Source organism: Schistocerca cancellata, chromosome 12 (assembly GCF_023864275.1).
Source record: "Schistocerca cancellata isolate TAMUIC-IGC-003103 chromosome 12, iqSchCanc2.1, whole genome shotgun sequence".
Taxonomy (NCBI): domain Eukaryota; kingdom Metazoa; phylum Arthropoda; class Insecta; order Orthoptera; family Acrididae; genus Schistocerca; species Schistocerca cancellata.
In genome coordinates, this window is record NC_064637.1 from 165,639,949 (window position 1) to 165,659,923 (window position 19,975).

General features: G+C 42.5%; 1 protein-coding gene across 1 annotated transcript in view; it reads left to right on the forward strand.

Annotated features, from left to right (window-relative positions):
• Positions 1-19,975, forward strand: part of LOC126109555 (centaurin-gamma-1A) — a 333,594-nt gene that overhangs the window by 229,607 nt on the left and 84,012 nt on the right. Inside the window, exons 6-7 of the mRNA XM_049914570.1 lie at positions 1,519-1,641; positions 1,729-1,979. Of these exons, the coding sequence (XP_049770527.1) occupies positions 1,519-1,641; positions 1,729-1,979 (374 nt within the window). The remainder of the gene's footprint in view (positions 1-1,518; positions 1,642-1,728; positions 1,980-19,975) is intronic.

Genomic DNA, 19,975 nt, shown 5'->3' on the forward strand with positions numbered 1-19,975 from the left:
GTGATAAGATTTACCATGAGACATCATTTTTTAGAAAATACTGTTCAGATTTTAAAACCGTATTATCTTATAATGAAAAACATAACACCACAAGGTCCGGTCCCAATATAAACAACAGCTGCCACCGCCTGCCGCCGTATCAGTGTCACTTTGCTCCATAGTTCTGCTTCATACATATTGGCCCAAGTCTGTAGTCTTCGTGACTATTACATCATGTTTTCAAATGCTGCCATCCGCAACGTTCGAACAGTTGCTTTGTAGCTACTCTATGAACGTGTGTTCAGTAATAATCAACAAGGCATTTAGCGGTTAATGATGATGAAGGTATTCCTGCTTCAACTGGGTCTCTTACAATTCCGATTTCGCACGTCTTCACGAAACGTTAATTCCGTGTGCATTTTAAACCATAGCAGCTGATGGTTGCATCGCGCCGGAGTTGATAATAAGGCAAGATAAAGATAAGACATTCCCCCCTCTCCCTCCTCACCCTGAGGATGCCGCAATCTTCCTCCTCTCCTCTCCTCTCTACTCCACATCATGTTACACTGCCATGGGGAAAGGCTATATGTAATGTTCTTCAGTCAAATTTTCTCATTTGAAACTTTCACGATAGTCAGTGAAAAAGAAATCACAAGTTTTATTTATACAGGTAATAAATAAATTCGCTTCTAAATGTAAAATGTAACTAATAGAATAAAATATATCGATGACTTAATTTTACGCTCGTAAAATATCTAAGTAGTTTCTATACTACTATCCAAAGAGAAAGGTCTTTATCATTTAATTAACATGAGACTCTACGTGTAAAAATGTAACTGAAAAACCCCTATTGCTGTTTGTAATTTTTGGCGGCCTTGACACAACTCTACTCCGCGGCGCCGCTGACCGGGACAAGCAGCGGGTCCCCGCATATGAACAATCGGCACGTAACTTCAGCATAGTAGTTACAACGGCGGCAGCATCAAAGCTGGTCGCGGTGGCATTAAAACACACACACACACACACACACACACACACACACACACAGTACCTCCTGCCCGTCACATCACGTTGGCGACCCATTGTCACGTTCACTTGTGCTGGCGCAGCGTCAAATTATAGTTACGTTATGATTTAATACACGTGTACTATTTCAAATCTCCGGTTCTGAACTGTTAAAAAAAAAAGTAAAGGGTCCCTGGAAGGTGCTGGAACGCGTTCCCGCGCAAATTAAGCCCTGGTGTCACTTAACACGAAAAACGTGTTTTCACCCTGGAGACAGTGTATTTTCACTCGAGGAAAAAGTGCATGTTTAACCGGGAAATCCGGGAATTTATTTTTTTATTTTTATTTTTTTCTTCTCCGTGTGGACACATTGTTTAAGGAAAGAGCGTCCTTTCGTTCCCAGATCGGAAAATAGCTCCAATCCCTGGGTACCGGTTCTGGCATTCACAGTAGCGCAGGACACCTACCACAGTTAAGAACAGGAAATGACACGGCACTGTGTTGCAGCAACAGCAGCAGCAGCAGCAGCAGGCGTCGCCCACCAACAACGGCAGCAGCTGCACGCTGCTGGGCGGCAGCCAGCCCAGCCTGGTGGCCGCCTCCGCCGCCGCCGCCGCCTCCGCCTCCCCCAACCACGCCAGCACCCTCACCCACAAGGTAGGCCGCCTCGCCCGCGCCGCGCCGCACCGCCACGCGCCCGGGCCACAGGCTGGACACTGCGCCGACCCGCTGCTTCTTGCGCAGGAGGCGGCGAGCGTGGCGGGCACGCTGCGGCAGGTGCACACCCTGTCGTCGGCCGGCAAGCACCGCGCCTCCGCCCCCGCGCCCGCCCCCGCCCCCGCCTCGCAGCAGCCGGCGCAGCAGGACTCGAACCGGCAGCTGGAGGCCGCGCCGCACGACAACAACAACGTGAAGGCGCTGGACAACCTGCAGCCGCCCGCGCAGGGCCGCGACAAGGACCTGCCCACGCCCTCCTCCACCCCCACCACCTCCAGGTAGGCCCGCCCGGCGCCCGGCGCCCTCAGTGTTAAATAAAGGCAAGGCGCTTGTGTTTTCCAGTCTCTCGTAACCATACAGGGGGAGTCAGGAGGATAGCTACAGGCTTCGAATATGCCCTATTCACAATGGTTTCCAGTATAGCACACATTTAAAGTACATTATTATTTTCTGTATTACTCAGGCACTATCATTATTTACAATGTAACACAGTCGTGTAGAGGAAGTTGAGATGAACTATTTGATATGGGACACTTGTGCCCTATCAGTCAGGAAACTACTTCAGATTTGTATACAAAAACTACCTCAGATACAGCACATGTGGTTTGCACCAGATTCTCAGTATTCTCGTCACACGAACCATTATTCCTAAAGAAAAAATGAATACGATCTTTTTTGTAGAAAACGTATGGCTGATGTTCCTGAGAAGTATTGAGTGTCATCTTTATCTATGATAGTGATGAGGGCTGAAGTAATGAACTACAATTTGTACCAGCACCGGGATTCGAACCCACGTCTTCTGCTTGCTAGGCAGATGCACTATCCGTTGCACCACATTGCCAAACTGGCTATCCCAGCTTCTAGTAAGCAGGAAACCCAGGTTCAAATCCTCGCACTGGTCTAAACTTCAGTTCGTTGCTTCAGGCTATGTCATTATTGTACATAAAGGTCAGACTCAATATGTCTCAGGAACATCAAATATATATGACTGATATATATCATAAACGCCTGAGTTACAGGCAGTATTAACCCCGTTTCGAACATTGCTAAAGAGCTATTCCAGTGTCAGAAATCCTTGTCAATACCGATGCGAGTTTAGAACAAGAACGGCAGTGAGGTGAATCTGAAATTGTATCGGGGAGGAAGATGTACTAAGTTATTCCGTACAGCTGCGGTACCCGCAGAACCAGTGTGGTACAAAGGATAGTGCACCTGCCCAGTGAGCACGGGACCCAGGATCGAATCCCGATGTTGGTACAAATTTTATTTCATTGCTGCAGCCCACATCACTATCGTAGATAATATAGTTTGATCTTATCCTGTGGCATGTTTTCTCTGGAGCGTGCCGTTTTAGAGTTGTCCAAGAAAAATGTATAAAACTCCTATCACAGAAACCATTTGGAATAAGGAACATGTCCGTATGAAGTACACACATCAAAACAAGTTTTGCATCACCTCGGTTCCGAGAGTTCCGGAACCTGTACAGAAAATTGGAATAGACATCAACATAAACATCATTTCCGCCCTTTTCATTGCTCACGAAAACCACACATTGCATGTTGTACCACCGTACAGCAAGACCTTCAGAGGTGGTGGTCCTGATTGCTGTACACACCAGTACCGCTAATACCCAGTCTCTTGCCTTGATGCATGCCTGTATTCGACGTGGCATACTATCCACAAGTTCATCAAGGCACTGTTGGTCCAAATTGTCCCACTTCTCAACGGCGATTCGGCGTAGATCCCTCAGTCCCTCAGAGTGGTTTGTGGGTCAAGTCGTCCGTAAACAGCCCTTTTCAGTCTATCCCAGGCATGTTCGATAGGATTCATGTCTGGAAAACATGCTGGCCACTCTAGTCGAGCGATGTCGTTATCCTGAAGGAAGTCATTCACAAAATGTCACGATGGGGGCGCGAATTGTCGTCCATGAAGACGAATGCTTGCCTATATGCTGCCGATATGGTTGCACAGTTGGTCGGAGGATGGCATTCACGTATCGTACAACCGTTACGGCGCCTTCCCTGACCACCAGCGGCGTACGTCGGCCCCACATAATGCCACCCCAAAACAGCAGGGAACCCTCACCTTGCTGCACTCGCTGGACAGTGTGTCTAAGGCGTTCAGCCTGACCGGGTTGCGTCCAAGCAAGTCTCCGGCGATTGACTGGTTGAAGGCATATGCGACACTCATCGGTGATGAGAACGTGATGCCAGTCCTGAGCGGTCCATTCGGCATGTTGTTGGGCCCTTCTGTACCCCGCTGCACGGTGTCGTGGTTGCAAAGATGGACCTCGCCATGGACGTCGGGAGCGAAGTTGCGCATCATGCAGCCTATTGCGCACAGTTTGAGTCGTAACACGACGTCCTGTGACTGGACGAAAAGTATTTTTCAACATGGTGGCGTCGCTGTCATGGTTCCTCTGAGCCATAATCCGTAGATATCGGTCATCCAACTACAGTAGTAGCCCTTGGGCGGCCTGAGAGAGGCATGTCATCGACAGTTCCTGTATCTGCTCCGTGTCCGAGAAACATCGCTTTGGTTCACCGTGGTACTGACCGTCTAGGCATGGTTGAACTACAGACATCACGAACCGTGTACCTCCTACCTGGTGGAATGACTGGAACTGATCGGCTGTCGGACCCCCTCCGTCTAGTAGGCGCTGCTCATGCATGGTTGTTTACTTCTTTGGGCGGGTTTAGCGACGTCTCTGAACAGTCAAAGGGACTGTGTCTGTGATACAATAGCCACAGACAACATCTATCTTCAGGAGTTCTGGGAACGAGGGTGATGCAAAACTTTTTTGATGTGTGTATTTTGTTCACAATCAGCAAGACTGTCACCCATCAAACTTTGTAGCTTTCCTCCTATCACACCGTATATTTAACAAGGTTGAGCATGTGCCGTGCAGTAGTGTGAAAAGCAAAGAAGGATTTGTGGTAAATTTGTGAACATTTCTACTAGAAAGATGCTCACATGTGAAATGAAGCTTTTGAGAAGCCAGTAGGTTAACAGAAATGGAAAAAATGAAAAGTGGAATAGATAGGATGATAACACATGAGAACCTCTACAAATGAAGAGTGACGAAAAAAGTTCAAACTGGCATCGGTAAGTGAAGAGAGTGGATGAGATGAGGATGTCTAGGAAAATTCATGATATGAAACTAGATGATGATGAATAGATAGGGAGGGAGGGAGAGAGATACATTTTAAGTCCCGTTTTATACAAGGGTCATTTCATAACCTATGTACACTGTTAGATAGATAATTTATTTTACAAAATACTTTTACGGGCCATCAATATAATCTCCATTCTTGCTTATGACAGCTTCCCAACAGTTTGTCAACTTCTGTACTCCGGATCGGGCAACTTCATTGTTGCGCTATCTGATTACCCAAGTCATCTGACTAGGATTTTTAACAGTTGTATCTAAACATTTTCCACCGCGTTAGGAAACAAACCAAAGACGTGGGGCTCGTACGAGTACTGTATGCTCAGTGAGGACCTATTTCTCATCCTTATTTGTCGCCGGCCGCGGTGGCCGTGCGGTTCTAGGCGCTGCAGTCCGGAACTGCGGGACTGCTACGGTCGCAGGTTCGAATCCTGCCTCGGGCATGGAAGTGTGTGATGTCCTTAGGTTAGTTAGGTTTAAGTAGTTCTAAGTTCTAGGGGACTGATGACCTAAGATGTTAAGTCCCATAGTGCTCAGAGCCATTTGAACCAACCTTATTTGTCAAACGTTTTCTCACTGGTAGGACAATATGCAATCTTGCACTATTGTGCAAAATGGGGACAACAGCTGCAAGTATGTGAGGTCTTCTTTGACGAATTTTCGGGTGCAAAACATTTTGAAGAAACAGCTTGTAGCACATTGGAACCTACCTTTGACGATCACCTCCAAGTACGCACAATTCGCATAACGAGCAAAACGAACTGTAGAAAAATTACTCACTTAACGAGCGACGTTTCGCATAACGAGTGACGACGATTTCGTGTGACGTGACCGGCCACCTGGGGGAAACGTTCAACAATATGAACAACTCTCATTGTCGCTGGCGGCATGTGAGCAATGTCTTTAGTACGTACTGCAGTCCGGGTTTATCGCTAATTTCTGCTAACACCTTAGTGCAGCTTGTGACCACACATTTTTCTAAACTTGTGTTCACACATTGCTTTTTTTTTTTTGTTCAAATTTTAATAACCTCCTTAGTAATGTCCCCGAAGATAAAGCAGCAAGAAGACGACCATAAAAGAAACAAAATGACCCTAGAAATGAAACGTAAAATCATTGAGAAACGCGAACGTGGTGTGAATGCTGCTGATTTAGCACGTCCATACAATCGGTCTACATCAACTATTTGCATTATCCTCAAGAACAAGGACAAGACAAGATTAAGGAGATAGGTGCTTCAAAGGGAGTAACGAACGAGAGTCCCTAAACAACGGTTTTATATTCTGGACGATGTGGAAAGGTTGCTCCTTATATGGACAAATGAAAAGCAATTGCAGGGCGACGCTATTAACGAGAACATCATTTGTGAGAAGGCGAGGATGATTTTCGCCCGACCTCGTCGAGAAGACGCCAGGACAATCAGCGGTCGAAGAAGTGTTTAAGAGAAGTGGTAGGCGCTAGCGTTGTGAGGGACGACACAAAGGCAGCAGAGAACTTCAAGATCCTCTCACTTTGCTATTCTGTGCCAACGCAAACGGCGATTTGAAAATTAAACAGCTTCTTGTTATCATTCAGAAACTCCACGAGCCTTCGAGAAGTGTTAAGTCCAGAAGAGCAGGTTAAACGTGATGTGGAGGTCCAACAACAAGGCTTGGGTGACACGTGACCTTTTTTGTGATTGAATCAATGAATTGTTTGGTCCTTTGGTGAAAAAATATTTGCTTTAGGTGAATCTGCCACTCCATGCCTTTCATGTTATAGACAACGCTCCTGCCCATTCTCCCGGCCTACAAGATCACCTCCTTGAAGAATTTCAATTCAGTGATATCCAATTTTTGCCTCACAACACCACTCCGTTACTGCAGCCTATGGACAGCAGATTATCTCTGACTTTAAGAAGCTCTACACTAAAGCACTCTTCGAGCATTGCTCTGAGCTGACTGAAGCTATCAATCTCACGCTCAGAGAGTTTAGAAAATACCACTTCAACATCGTTGCCTGTGTCAAGATGATCGAAAAGGCGTAGAAAGGGGTCACCGAGAGAACTCTCACTTCTGCTTGGAAGAAGCTTTGGCCGGAATGCGTTATTGAATGTGGTTCCGAGATAAAACTTTTTCTGCATAGAACACAGTTTTGTATTTTGTTTTAATTCATATGTGGTAAATTGTTTCGCTTAAGGATACAGGTTACTTATAAATGGTGAAAAAATCGAAATTTTTTTATGACTCTATTAAATTCTGTAGTCTTTCCTGATTACATTGATATATACGTTACAGGTTTTCAAATGAAAAATGACCCACATATACCAAATTTTAAAGTTACGGTCATGTATGCCGTCACGCCCCCTTTATTTCTGTTAAAGAAACCAATATTATTTCAAAAAGAACTGTGAACTTTCTGTTTCCAGCGATTATATGTATGATACATTGTGTATGTTAGTGACAGTGCAGGTTTCTAGTGTTTGTAAATGATTATCTTTGCTAGTATTTACTTTTGTTTTAGATATACGAAGTACCTAGCCAATGTGGACTCTGTAGCTTTCAATAAAATTGATGAGTTCAATGTTTATGGTGATTCCTCGGTAACAAAACTGGAGTGTTGTGGACATGTGCAAAAGAGGGTGGGTGCTAGATTGAGGAATCTACGAAGAGAAATGAAAGTTGCTATCTGATGGAAAATCTCTGCCTGGCCGAGTCAGATTGACAAAAACTGAAATAGACCTTCGTCAGAGGTGTTATGCACTGGCCATCAGACAAACAGCACCTCTGAATGATGTTACAACAATGAGGAAAGCTGTATGGGCCACCGACTTTCATAAGCTGTCCACAGATGACCATCCTGTCCACGGACTTTGCCCTAAAGGAGTAGATTCATGGTGTGGTTACCAAAAACCAAAATAAAGTGGTCAAACATACCATCACAAGCATTCTCTTCCTGAGTCTGTTATGAATGAAATAAAACAAATTTTTAGAGAGCTGAGTAACCCTGTTTTGCTTACTAAATATCTTCATGGGGGCACTCAGAATACAAATGAAAGTTTCAACCATTGCATATTGGAAAGATTACCCAAGAACGTTTTTGTAGGACTAAATACATTAAAAGTTGTTGTACTAGATGCAGTGATATGTTTCAATGATGGAGTAATAGAAAGGTTGTAAGTCCTGAGAAATTTAGGCATGAAATGTGGCTCTAATAAAGAAGATTAATTGTTTGATTGTGACAGACAACGGGTGCATGAAGCTGAAAGATTTGCTATTCAAGTTACCAGAGAAGCAAGAAGTGCAAAAGGAATGCCAAGCGGAAGCTTGAAGATGAAGAAATGCTGCAGGATGAAGATATGCTTCAAGAATGTTCTGAGTCACAGTTTAATTGGACTCATATCTTCATTCGCAATTTCCCACAAGTTTTATTTTTCAGAATTCAGGTACAAATATTTCCTAAAATTTATAAAGCATTGCTCTAATTTTTTCTGTAACTTGCAATAGTCCATACTTATGTAGTAGACACAAGCTTTATTGCAATCAACTAAATTATAGAAAAAATTAGATTTTTATTAGAAAAAATTATAAAAATTAAAATGTCAGATGTGACTATTTTTATCCTTGTAATATACATTAAAGGTGGAATTAAATAGGTCTAGTACCTCAGCCATCATGTCATGCATATCTGGTAAAAATTTTGATCTCCTTTAAATGTATAACATTGGATTAAATGGTACCTCAATTTGAGGAAGCATTTTGGAAAAAAAATGCGTCAATTTATTTGTAATTTTTTTAATAACCCTAAGCAGGTTCAAAAATATTCAAAATACTTCTGATTTGTTTAGAAAGTGTGCTGCATTACTTCATATCAACGAAAAATCTGTAAAACATATACGATGTAAACAGTGACTGAAAGAAATGGGTGTTGATTCTTACATAATACTGAACCGGAAAAGTACCCCGCATCCTTGACGAATGTTTCGCACTAGGAGTAAGATTCTTGTACGGATTATGCTTGCTATGCAAGGTTCCACTGTACGCGTCTGCTACGGACATCCTCTGGGGCACTCTATTTGTAGTTATGACTCCATTCGTGTAATACGCAAAGGTTACCATCAGTTTCACCTTCGATTATTGGCAGCAGAATATCTTCGTGCCAGAACATTTGCAATGTGGCGACTGAGACTTCAGTTCTGGCTCAAAATCTCATATCAGTTTTTCATCAAGTGCAACAATCCTTTTCAGAGACTGTTCTTCTGTTCGATAACTCAGATCATGTGGGTCCCATGTGGCAGCAACTTTTCTCATCTCTTCTTTTTTCAGTTATGATTCTATAAACTAGAGTACCAGACATTCTAACCTCATATTTTAGTTCCTCACACGTTTTTTCATCGATCCTCTCTCAAAATGTCATTAACAATAACCTGAGAGGTGTACTCTGTTGCATTTGATAGCCTTCAACTTGTCAACTTACCCGACCTTCACATAGATGATCAGACCAGGGTGATACTGTACTACAATCTGTCACACAGCTCCCTCAACGCGGTGTATATTTCCATTGGGTTGTTTCCACATACAGATTCAGTTTTTATGTAGGGAGGCTGGTCACTACAAGTAACCTGACCTCATCTACAGGGTGATTATAATTAAAGTTAAAGTTTCAAACCGCTGTAGAAACAACACCACTGGTCAGAATGACGTCAAATTGCAACGAAATACAGGGTGTACATGAAGTCCAGGAACACTTTCAATTATTTATTGCACAATAACCAAACATTGTACAGATATCATACATATGTCATTTTGAAGAGAAGCCCTGAAAGTTTTTTTTTTTTTTTCATGTATACCGCCACAGCGTAGTTTGGTAATTTGCCGATAGTCAGCGCTAGTCGCAAACAGGTGCGGAGCGACCTTTCTGTGTGTTAGAGTTCGACAAAAACAAGTGTGCTACAGCTGTTCAGCGTATGTTCAGAACCAAGTACGGTAAGAAGCCATCAACAAGGAAGGCCATTTACCACTGGCACAAAAAATTCGTTACGACGGGTTGCTTGTGCCCGGCAAAGAGAAGCGGACGTCCCAGTGTGAGTGCAGTGAATGTGTAGCGCGTGCGAGTGACATTCATGTGGAGTCCAATGAAATCGGTGCGTCGTGCATCCAGTGAACTCGAAATGGCTCCAGTGACAGTGTGGAAAGTTGTGCGACAGAAACTGTCTATGAAACCATTCAAACTGTAGCTAGTGCAGAAGCTCAATGACGATGACAAACACAAGCGTTATGAGCTTTGAAACTTCCCGGCAGATTAAAACTGTGTGCCGGACCGAGACTCGAACTCGGGACCTTTGCCTTTCGCGGGCAAGTGCTCTACCAATTGAGCTACCCAAGCACGACTCACGACCCGTCCTCACAGCTTTACTTCCGCCAGTACCTCGTCTCCTACTTTCCAAACTTCACAGAAGCTCTCCTGCAAACCTCCGCTGCAGAGCGAAAATTTCATTCTGGTTTTGAGTTTTGTTTGCAGTTGCAACAATTGAATGAGGACGGTTCGCATATCGAATGTTCTCTTCAAAATGCAATATGTATGACATCTGTATAATGTTTAGTTCTTGTGCAATAAATAATTGAAAGTGTTCCCGGACTTTATGTACACCCTGTATTGTTGGAGAAGGGGGAAAACGTGTGGCAGAAAAAAAAAATAGAGTTACAAAATGCAGCAATAGATGGCGCTCTAAGCATTATAATTTCATAGTGGTCGACTACAAATGACAAATGAATCATACAACAATGCCTAAGATGTACGTTTGATGTTAAACAATCTATACTAATCAGTCTGCATGGGTGTACAGGTGTGATACCGTTAGTTACGTAAGACAAGATCATATCACATCGGATGGGAAAAATAGGTTTTTAGTTGTCCTGAGACCAAAAACCGCATAAAAAGCATTAATCACGTCGGTTTTTAACTGTCCTGAGGCCAAAACCTCATGAGAAGCATCAATCAAACTCAAATTGGATTATTAATTTCCGTTTACCTCGCACAAAACATGTTTAATATGCTGTCCACCGTTTTCTGCAAAAAGTTGAAATCGAGAAACAGCATGTTCCACTACCGATCGAAGTGTTTCCAGGGTCACGTTCAAAATGTATTACGCAATGCGTGCCTTAAGTTTGCAATCGGAACACTGAACACAAGATCTTTCAGATAGCCCCACAGCCAGGAGTCACATCAGGTGATGGGGATGGCCAGGCTGCAGGGAAGTGGCGGCTGATAATTCTAGCATTTCCGAAATGGCGCTTCAGCAGCTGCCTAACTGGATTTGCAATGTGCGGAGGTGCGCCATCTCGCATAAAAATGATCCCATCCACACATCCACGCTGTCGGAGAGCTGGAATGACGTGGTTGCGCAAAAGACACTCGTAGCGCTTACCAGTGACGGTACAGGTTAACAGGACCGGAAGCACCTGTCTCTTCGGAAAAAAATATGGCCCTGTCGTAAGTGATGGCGTAAACCCGCACGACAGTGACCTTTTCAAGATGAAGTGGCACTGGCGGATTTGCGCGTGGGTTTTCCGTTGCCCGTATTCGACAGTTCTGTGTATTGATATGTCCTGTCAGATGGAAGTGGGCTTCATCTGTCCACAAAATCTTCCACGGCCAATCATTATCCACTCCCGAGAGAGAAAGAAATTCTAAAGCAAAGGTCTCTCTTGCTGGCAGGTCAACAGGAAGCAGCTCGTGCACAAGGGTAATTTTGAATGGATAGCTAAAAAGGATGTTTCGTAGCATTTTACACCGCGCTCACGGATATGTCCAATGTGCACTACACGTTTGCACACCATCACTCGTGTCCTCCTACATTGCTGTGGCCACTGCTTCCTCTGACGTCGAATCAATTCGCTTCCTCCCTCTACCAGATTGCAAACCAAACGAAGCCGTCTTTTCGAATTTCCAAATCATTTTCCCCAGACACACGGCCAGTCATCGGACCAACGCTTATTTTTTTTTTCCAAACCTTTCTGCCCGAAACTTCTGCAGGAGCGCAATGCTGCACTGAGACGGTCATGGCGAACGTCGCAGACGAGAGAGGAAAATCCGTGTACCCGGCGTGTTTATACCAACTTCAATGGGTCTTGCGCATGACAGGTGGTTTCATTTACGTATTCTGACTCATACAGCGCCATCTGTTGATCAATTTTCACACCATTTTTTTTTTGTTCTGCCATACGTTTTCCCCTTCTCCGATAATATTCCGTTGCAATTTGTCGTTCTGACCAATGTTGTTGTTTCTACAGCGTTTTGAAAATTTAACTTTAATTATAATCACCCTGTACATGGATACTCTGCTAACCACCTTTAAGTGCCTGGCAGAGGGTTCATAATACTACTCTATTATTCCAATTTGGTATAGAGTGCGGAAAAAAACGAATCTTTCCGTACGAGCTCTGATTTCCCTTATTTTATTATGATGATCGTTTCTCGCTATGTAGGTGGCCGTCAGCAAAATATTTCCTCATTCGGAAGGCGAAGTTTGTGATTGAAATTTCTGAGGAGATTTCGCCACAACGAAAAACTCTTTTGTTTTAATGTAGTCCACCCCACATCCTGTATCACTTCAGTGACACTCTCTCCCCTATTTCTCGATAATAGAAAACGTGCTGCTCTTCTTTGAACTTTGTCGATGTACCCCTTCAATCCTAATCTGGCAAGGATCACACACTGCACAGCAGTATGTAGGCAGTCTCTCCAGTAGATCTGTTACATTTTCTAATTGTCCTGCCAATAAAATGCATTCTTTGGTTAGCCTTCCCGACAATATTTTGTGTGTATTCTTTCCAATTCACGTTGTTCGTAATTGAATTCCGAGGTATTTAGTTCAATTTACGGCCTTTAGATTTACTAACTGATTCCTTTCAGCATTCATGTGGATGACCTCACACTTTTCGTTATTTAGGGTCAATTCCTAATTGTTGCACTATTCATATATCTTTTCTAAATAGTTTTGCAATTTGTTTTGATCTTCTGATGACTTCACTAAGCGGTAAACGACAGTATCATCTGCAAACAGCCAGAGACGGCTGCTCAGATCGTTTCCTAAATAGTTTATATAGATAAGGAATATCTAAGGGCCTAGAACATTACCTTGGAGGACATTTCGTCAGTTGTTACGAACTGTGACCTCTCTGACAGGAAATCACGAATCCAGGCACATAACTGAGACGATATTCCATAAGCACGCAATTTCATTACAAGCCGCTTGTGCAGTGCAGTGTCAGAAGCCTTCTGGAAATCTCGAAATACAGAATCAATTTGAAATCCAGAATCAATTTGAAATCTAGAATAAAACCGGAAATCCCTTGTCACTTGCACTAAACACTTCATGTGAGTAAAGATCTTCTTGTGTTTCACAAGAAGGATGTTTTCTAAATCCGTGTTGACTGTGTGTGAATAGACCATTCTCTTCGAGATAATTCATAATGTTTGAACACAATATATGTTCCAAAATCCTGTTGCATATCGATGTTAATGATGTGAGTCTGTAATTTAGTGAGTTACTCCTACTACCTTTCTCGAATATTGGTGTGATCTATGCAACTTTCCAGTCTTTGGATACAAGTCTTTCGTCGAGGGAACTGTTGTATATGATTATTAAGTATGGAGTTATTGTATCAGCATACTGAAATACAGTCTGGACCAGTGATTTAAGTTGCATCGCTGCTCCGAGGATATCTGCTTCTCCTTACTCATGCTGGCAGCTGCTTTTTATTCGAATTCCGGATTATTTACTTTGTCTTCTTTGGTAAAGGAATTTCAGAAGGCCGTGCTTAGTAACTCTGCTTTGGCGGCGCTGTCGTCAACAGTATCTCCATTGCTATCGCGCAGAGTCTTGCCGCTAGCATACTTTACGTAAGACCAAAAGCTCTTTGGATTTTCCACCAGGTTTCGAGCCAAAGTTTCTTTGCGGAAAATGTTGTAAGCATCTCGCATTGAAGTCCGCGCCAAATTTTGAGCTTCTGTAAAAGAACGCAAATCGTGGAGATTTTCACAGGCGCCGACTGCAAGGGGCCTGAGGGGGCCCGAGACCCCTCTTAAGTTCGTTTGGGGGGCGGAGCCCCTCCCCCAATAATTTAAGAAAATTATTAGTTATGTTATGCTTTGTAAAATCATTAAATCATGTTGGAATTTTTTATTTACTTTGTTTGACGATAGTTACCTTGTAAAATACATTCAGTAATGAGTTAAAGCAACTAATTATTATGGTAGTAAGCAGGTTAACTCATAACGAATGGTGTGAATCATGATAGTGTTACGGTGCTGCGGGCACACTTAGAATGTGCTACGGTCGCAGCGACGACGTCAACACGACTGGAGCGGAAGCGCCTGGAACCCTCCGCCTCACGTAGCCTTGACGCTTCGAGACATTACGACGACGCGGCTATATAAAGCCCACCCTGCTGTAGCAGTCATTCAGTGTGGATAGTTTCGTTCAGTGCATGCTGCAGACGTGTTTAGTGTTCCGACTTTAGTGGACTATTTTATATGACTATATTTTATTCCTTTACTATAGTCTCTTAGTATATTGTGAGTAAAGTTTGCAATGGATAAATTTCTTCCCAAAAAGGGGCGCTTGGAAGTTGATGATACTGCAAGTCAACCTCCAACAATTATTGTGTCATCTGTTGCTTTGTCGTCTTCAGGCGAGAACCGTTCACAGCCAAAACCTGGACAATCTGGTAAGGGAAGATCATTTCAGAAGTCTTGGTTGATCAAATGTACATGACTAGAATATGAAGCATCTACCGAAAAAGTGTTTGGCAAAACCTGCAAAGACGCAGATGCTAAAAATCTATTAAAATTTTCTTCAAAAAAAGATGTATTTACTTCCGTACAGTTTTCTAATTGGGAAAAGGCTTTAGAAAAATTCCGTCTTCGTGAAAATACGTTTACACATAAAGAAGGTGTTCTAAAACTAAATTCTACCACTAACCGAAGTGTGGCCTCCCAGTTGAATGAACATTTAGATAGTGATATGAAGAAAGGCCGTTTAGCTCTTGAGACAATTTTTACTACCGTGCAATTTCTGTACCGACAAGGACTAGCAATTAGAGGGCACGAAGATGTAAACTCAATTCTTTTCAATTGTTGGAACTCCGAAAGAATGACATGCTTGAGTTTAAAGATTGGTTTTTCTATTATGGTTGACGAAACAAATGATTCTTCGATTCACGAACAAGTGTCATTTTGTACTCATACTGTATTTTAAAAGACATTTTTGCTCGTCTCTATTTGTCAATGGATAACTTAAGAGGACAGTGCTGTAAGAGCGCCAACGACCAAGCTGGCCTACGACCCCTTTGCCCGACTCGATGGACTATGCGAGCTTCTAGTATCTTGAGAATATTGAAAAACTTCAAGCACTCCAAGACTTTTTTAAAACATTTTCTGCAGAGGACAAGACAGAGGCAGATTACAAATGTGGAGGCTACCTTGAGTAAATGTTACAGTTCAAGACTTATTTCTTTTTACATCTTTAATGCCATGCAGTGAACCCCCAGTAGAGGATGTCAATGAAAAAATTCAGTGCCCTCATCTAAGTGTTGCTGATGTGGAAAAAATATATGAGGGCTTGATTTGTGTATTGAATGGAAGGCGTGATAGTTTTGAACACTTTTGGGAATTGTGTTTAAAAGAAAAACCTTCACAAGTTGATGATCCTTCGCTTCCTCGGAATCGAAGTGTACCAAAGAAGTATGAAAACAACAAAGCCAGATCACCGCACACTTTCAAAACCCCAAAGGAATACTACAAAGTCTGTGCAATGGTGCAATCTTGCATTACCGAGCGGTTTTGCTTCAAGTGGACTCACACAGGTCATTGCAGCTGAACAGGAGTGCTTGCTTCTAGTTAACTGAGGTGAAACAAATTTGGAAAAATCTACTGAGTTTTTCAAAAATGACCTAGACATTGAGTGACTACGCTTACACTTGAATATGTTAGCGATATCGCTAATAAAAAACAACTGGTCTTAAAAAAAACATGCGTGATGTAAGAAAGTACATTACACAAGAGCCTGCAGTTGGAGAAATGTTACGTGAAGTAGTGAAGTGCAGTAAGCTTCTCCAAGTAGTTCCAATCACGACAGCAACAGCAGAACTGTCATTTAGCGCCCTTAGACGTCTGAAATCAAATCTCCGGTCAACAGTGGGACAGAAGCGATTGAACAACTTGGCTGTTCTTCATGCCCACCGAGATGTTTTGGATGAGTTGGATATCCGACCACTCGTCAACGACTTCATTTTCAGTAATGCAGTCAGACACTTGACATTTGCACCTTCCTCAGACACTCTAGCCCTAATAATGGCATTTAGAGCAGTATTAAAAATCTTTATAAAATAGAGAATGAAATGCATACATAATGTTAAATTTTCAGTTTCGAAATATTAGTACTAGTTTATTACTGTGTTACTATATTACTGTAGTACTGTATTAGTTATTTTCAAATACTTAAATATTTTTAGGGTGTAAGACCCAATTAAAACCCGCTAATTACATACTTATTGACCGAAAATATTAGGCATGCTGTATTAACTGTATTAAAGCATTAACTTATATATATTCACTGCTCTGTAATAGTCTATAAGCATGATTATTACTGTAAATTAAATTAGCTTTTTACAAAATACCGTGTGTGCTTATGGTTTTTTTTTTCAAAGCCAAAAAATGTATCAGGCTTGTTGAGTTATCGAGAGTCCAGTTTTCGGGGTCCTAAAGTTGATCATATGACTCTAAAATGTTAAAAAAACCTTAAAACTCACTATTTTTCATTTCCGGGGAAAGACCCTCCGTATCCCCCCCACCGCCCTCCCACCAATATATAATAAGTCGGAGCCCCTGGAGATTTTGCGTCCGTTTAAATGTGACATGTTCTTTTCGTTGTTTTTGCAACAGTGTTCTGGCCGTTTTGTGTACCAGGGAGGATCAGCTCCGTCGTGTTGTAATTTATTTGGTATAAATCTCTAATTTATCTAAATATAAATATAAATTTATATTTATATTTATATATAAATTTTTATTTATATTTATATATATTTATAAACATAAATATAAATTTATATAAATCTCTAATTTATTTGGTATAAATCTCTCATTTGCTGCCGATACTATTTCTTACATTGCTAATTTGGAAGGAGTGTCTCTCAGGAAGGCGTCAAGAAAGTTTTTATCTGCTTTTTCGAATAGATATGTTTTTCGTTTATTTTTGGAGGCTTTGGGAGTTACAATATTCAACCTCGCTACGCCTAGACCTGTATCCTTTCTGATGCTTGTTATTAGCTCAGGATTATTTGTTGTTAAGAGGCCAAGTGTGTTTTCACAACCGTTGACTATTCGTGTGGGTTCATGAACTAACTGCTCGAAATAATTTTCAGAGAATGCATTTAACACAATTTCAGATGCTGTTTTATTCATTCCTCCAGATTTAAACATGTATTTGCGCCAACATATCGGGGGTAAATTGAAGTCGTCACGAACTATAATTGTATGAGTTGTTTAAAATTAAACTCAAGTTCTCTTTGAAACTTTCAGCAATTGTATCATCTGAATTGGGGTAGGTAAATGGATCCAATTATTATTTTATTCCGGTTGGCAGGAATGTCCTCTGCCCATACTAATTCATAGGGACTATCTACTACAATTTTGCGCCAAGATAAACTACTTCTAACAGCAACAAAAATGCCATCGCCAACTGTGTTTAGCTTATTCTTTCGGATCACACATAGGTTCTTCACAAAAAGATTCAGCTTCTGTTTCAATTCTAAAACCGAATTACTCGTGACACAGCTACACAAACGAGCGAACACATACGATGGTCACACATGGAGTCTTGCTCGCTACTGACATGACTTTCAGCTTGGTCATACCACCGTAACGGCCGTACATGCGCAGTGTGCAGCACTTTTGAAACGACCCTCGTATGTTTACAGTGGAGCATCACTTTTGCTGCTCACAGACTATCCTCCTGTTTCAAATTCAACTGCTGGTCCTAGTTTATGTATTTCTGTATCATCGATATTTGCTTAACATTTGGAGCTCAAATAGTGCAGAAGACATGTAATGGCAGAGTCCTGAACAGGCCTTCAGGCTATCTCCACTGTGGGACCGGCAGCTAAAAAACTAGACAATCCACAGCACTTACGGAAGCGAGGAAATGAGGTGTCTTTCGAGCGGGTACCGGGGCGTGTAACTTGACAAAGGAAGGGCCAGTGCATCATAAAACTTTGGCACATATGGAAGCACATTAACATCACTTCACCTCTCTTTGTTGACCAATGGAAGAGGCCCTGTACATCAGTAGCAAGAGAGACGTACGTGGGGCGGAGGCGGGCAACTCATAGTGCCACACCACCCCCACGTATACATTTTTGGCTGCCTGACCTGCAACTTCACTCCTTCTAATTCACACATACGCTAGTTACAAACGTACATTGTCCCTGGTGTTTCTTCATATGATTTCCAGACACTGGCAGTGGAATATCTCATTGGAAATGAAACTGATAGAGATGCAATTAGCAGAAATGATATCACACGTACCCCTCAAGAGAATTTCTGGTAGTGGTCTCCGGAAATCGTAGGTAGGACTACAGGTGGTGATGAAATTCAGGGGTCAGGCCTGGAGGCATACTCAGCAGCCCAACAGTTGAGGCAGCAGCTCACAGGAAGTGGGAAATGGGATTTGGCACAAAGTTTAAAATATGGTTCAAATGGCTCTGAGCACTATGGGACTTGACATCTGAGGTCACCAGTCCCCTAGAACTTAGAACTACTTAAACCTAACTAACCGTAGGACATCACACACATCCATGCCCGAGTCAGGATTCGAACCTGCGACCGTAGCGGTCGCACGGTTCCAGACTGTAGCGCCTAGAACCGCTCGGCCACGCATTAAGTTTAAGATTATCTCAGTGTGATCAGTACAATTATTGCAAATTAACCATCAGAAATGTCAGTCAAAAACTCCTTACAAGTTGTTTCTAATGCGGGTAGCACTTCAAACTCACACACTCCAGCACAAACCCTCCCTTACGTGATTAGTTCTTCCACATGGTGGCCTACCTATTTAGAATAGAATAGTATAGAAAACTTGGGAATTTTTTGAAATGTTAAGTTTTCTTCGCAGCTTTATTTTAATTCTCTGGTTGGTAACAATGTGAACAGTAATGAAAAAAGAAACTACAATTTTACTACATTCAGTTCAAAATTTGGTGAATGTTCAAGGGTTTTGCTTACACATTACTGCTTATCCAACTCCCCTCTCCCCCCCCCCCCCACTCCCCAGACGCACACACACTAATATGGGTGCTGTGTGTGTGTGTGTGTGTGTGTCACCCGTCACCCCCACAGTGATGTGTCACCCGTCACCCCCACAGTGATTGTTGCCTACTGGCAAACTATGCAGGGGTGCTATGATAGAACACACACACACACACACACACACACACACACACACACACACACACACGCACACATACACACACGCTCGCGCGCACATTGTGAGAACGTACTTGTCATGATGTGATGTGCAAGCATTAACAAGTAACGTACAGGGCATAGATAAAAATATGTAAACAGCAAAAACACAATGTGTAATACTGTGTAGGAAAACTGCTGGCTTTCAAAAAAGCTTCCATTCATCTCAGAATGCATTACTGCATGGTTTTCAGGGGCATCTTAAGCCATTCTTCCTGAAAAATAGTGACAAGCTGAAGGAACAGTGATAGAGGTGGATAGCCATCGTTCGCCCACAAAGGCTCAACAGTATTAAAATATGGTAACTGTGGCGTCCAGGGCAGGTGCGACAATTTGTCCTGCGAACGTGGGCCTTTTCATCTCGGAACACGGCATCACTAATGGGGAGCAAACATTGTACAGTGGGATGGACCTGATGGGCCAAAATGCTCACATAATCCTCGGCATTAGTGTGACCCGTGCCCGTGGAATACCACAGTACGGCTGCCCAAATTGTCACTCAACTCCTGCTACATGTCACTCTCGAAATGTATAACAAAACTCATCTGGCTTTCTTACATTGCTCCACAGACCAGGTTTTATGGCTTTAGCGTCACATTTTCC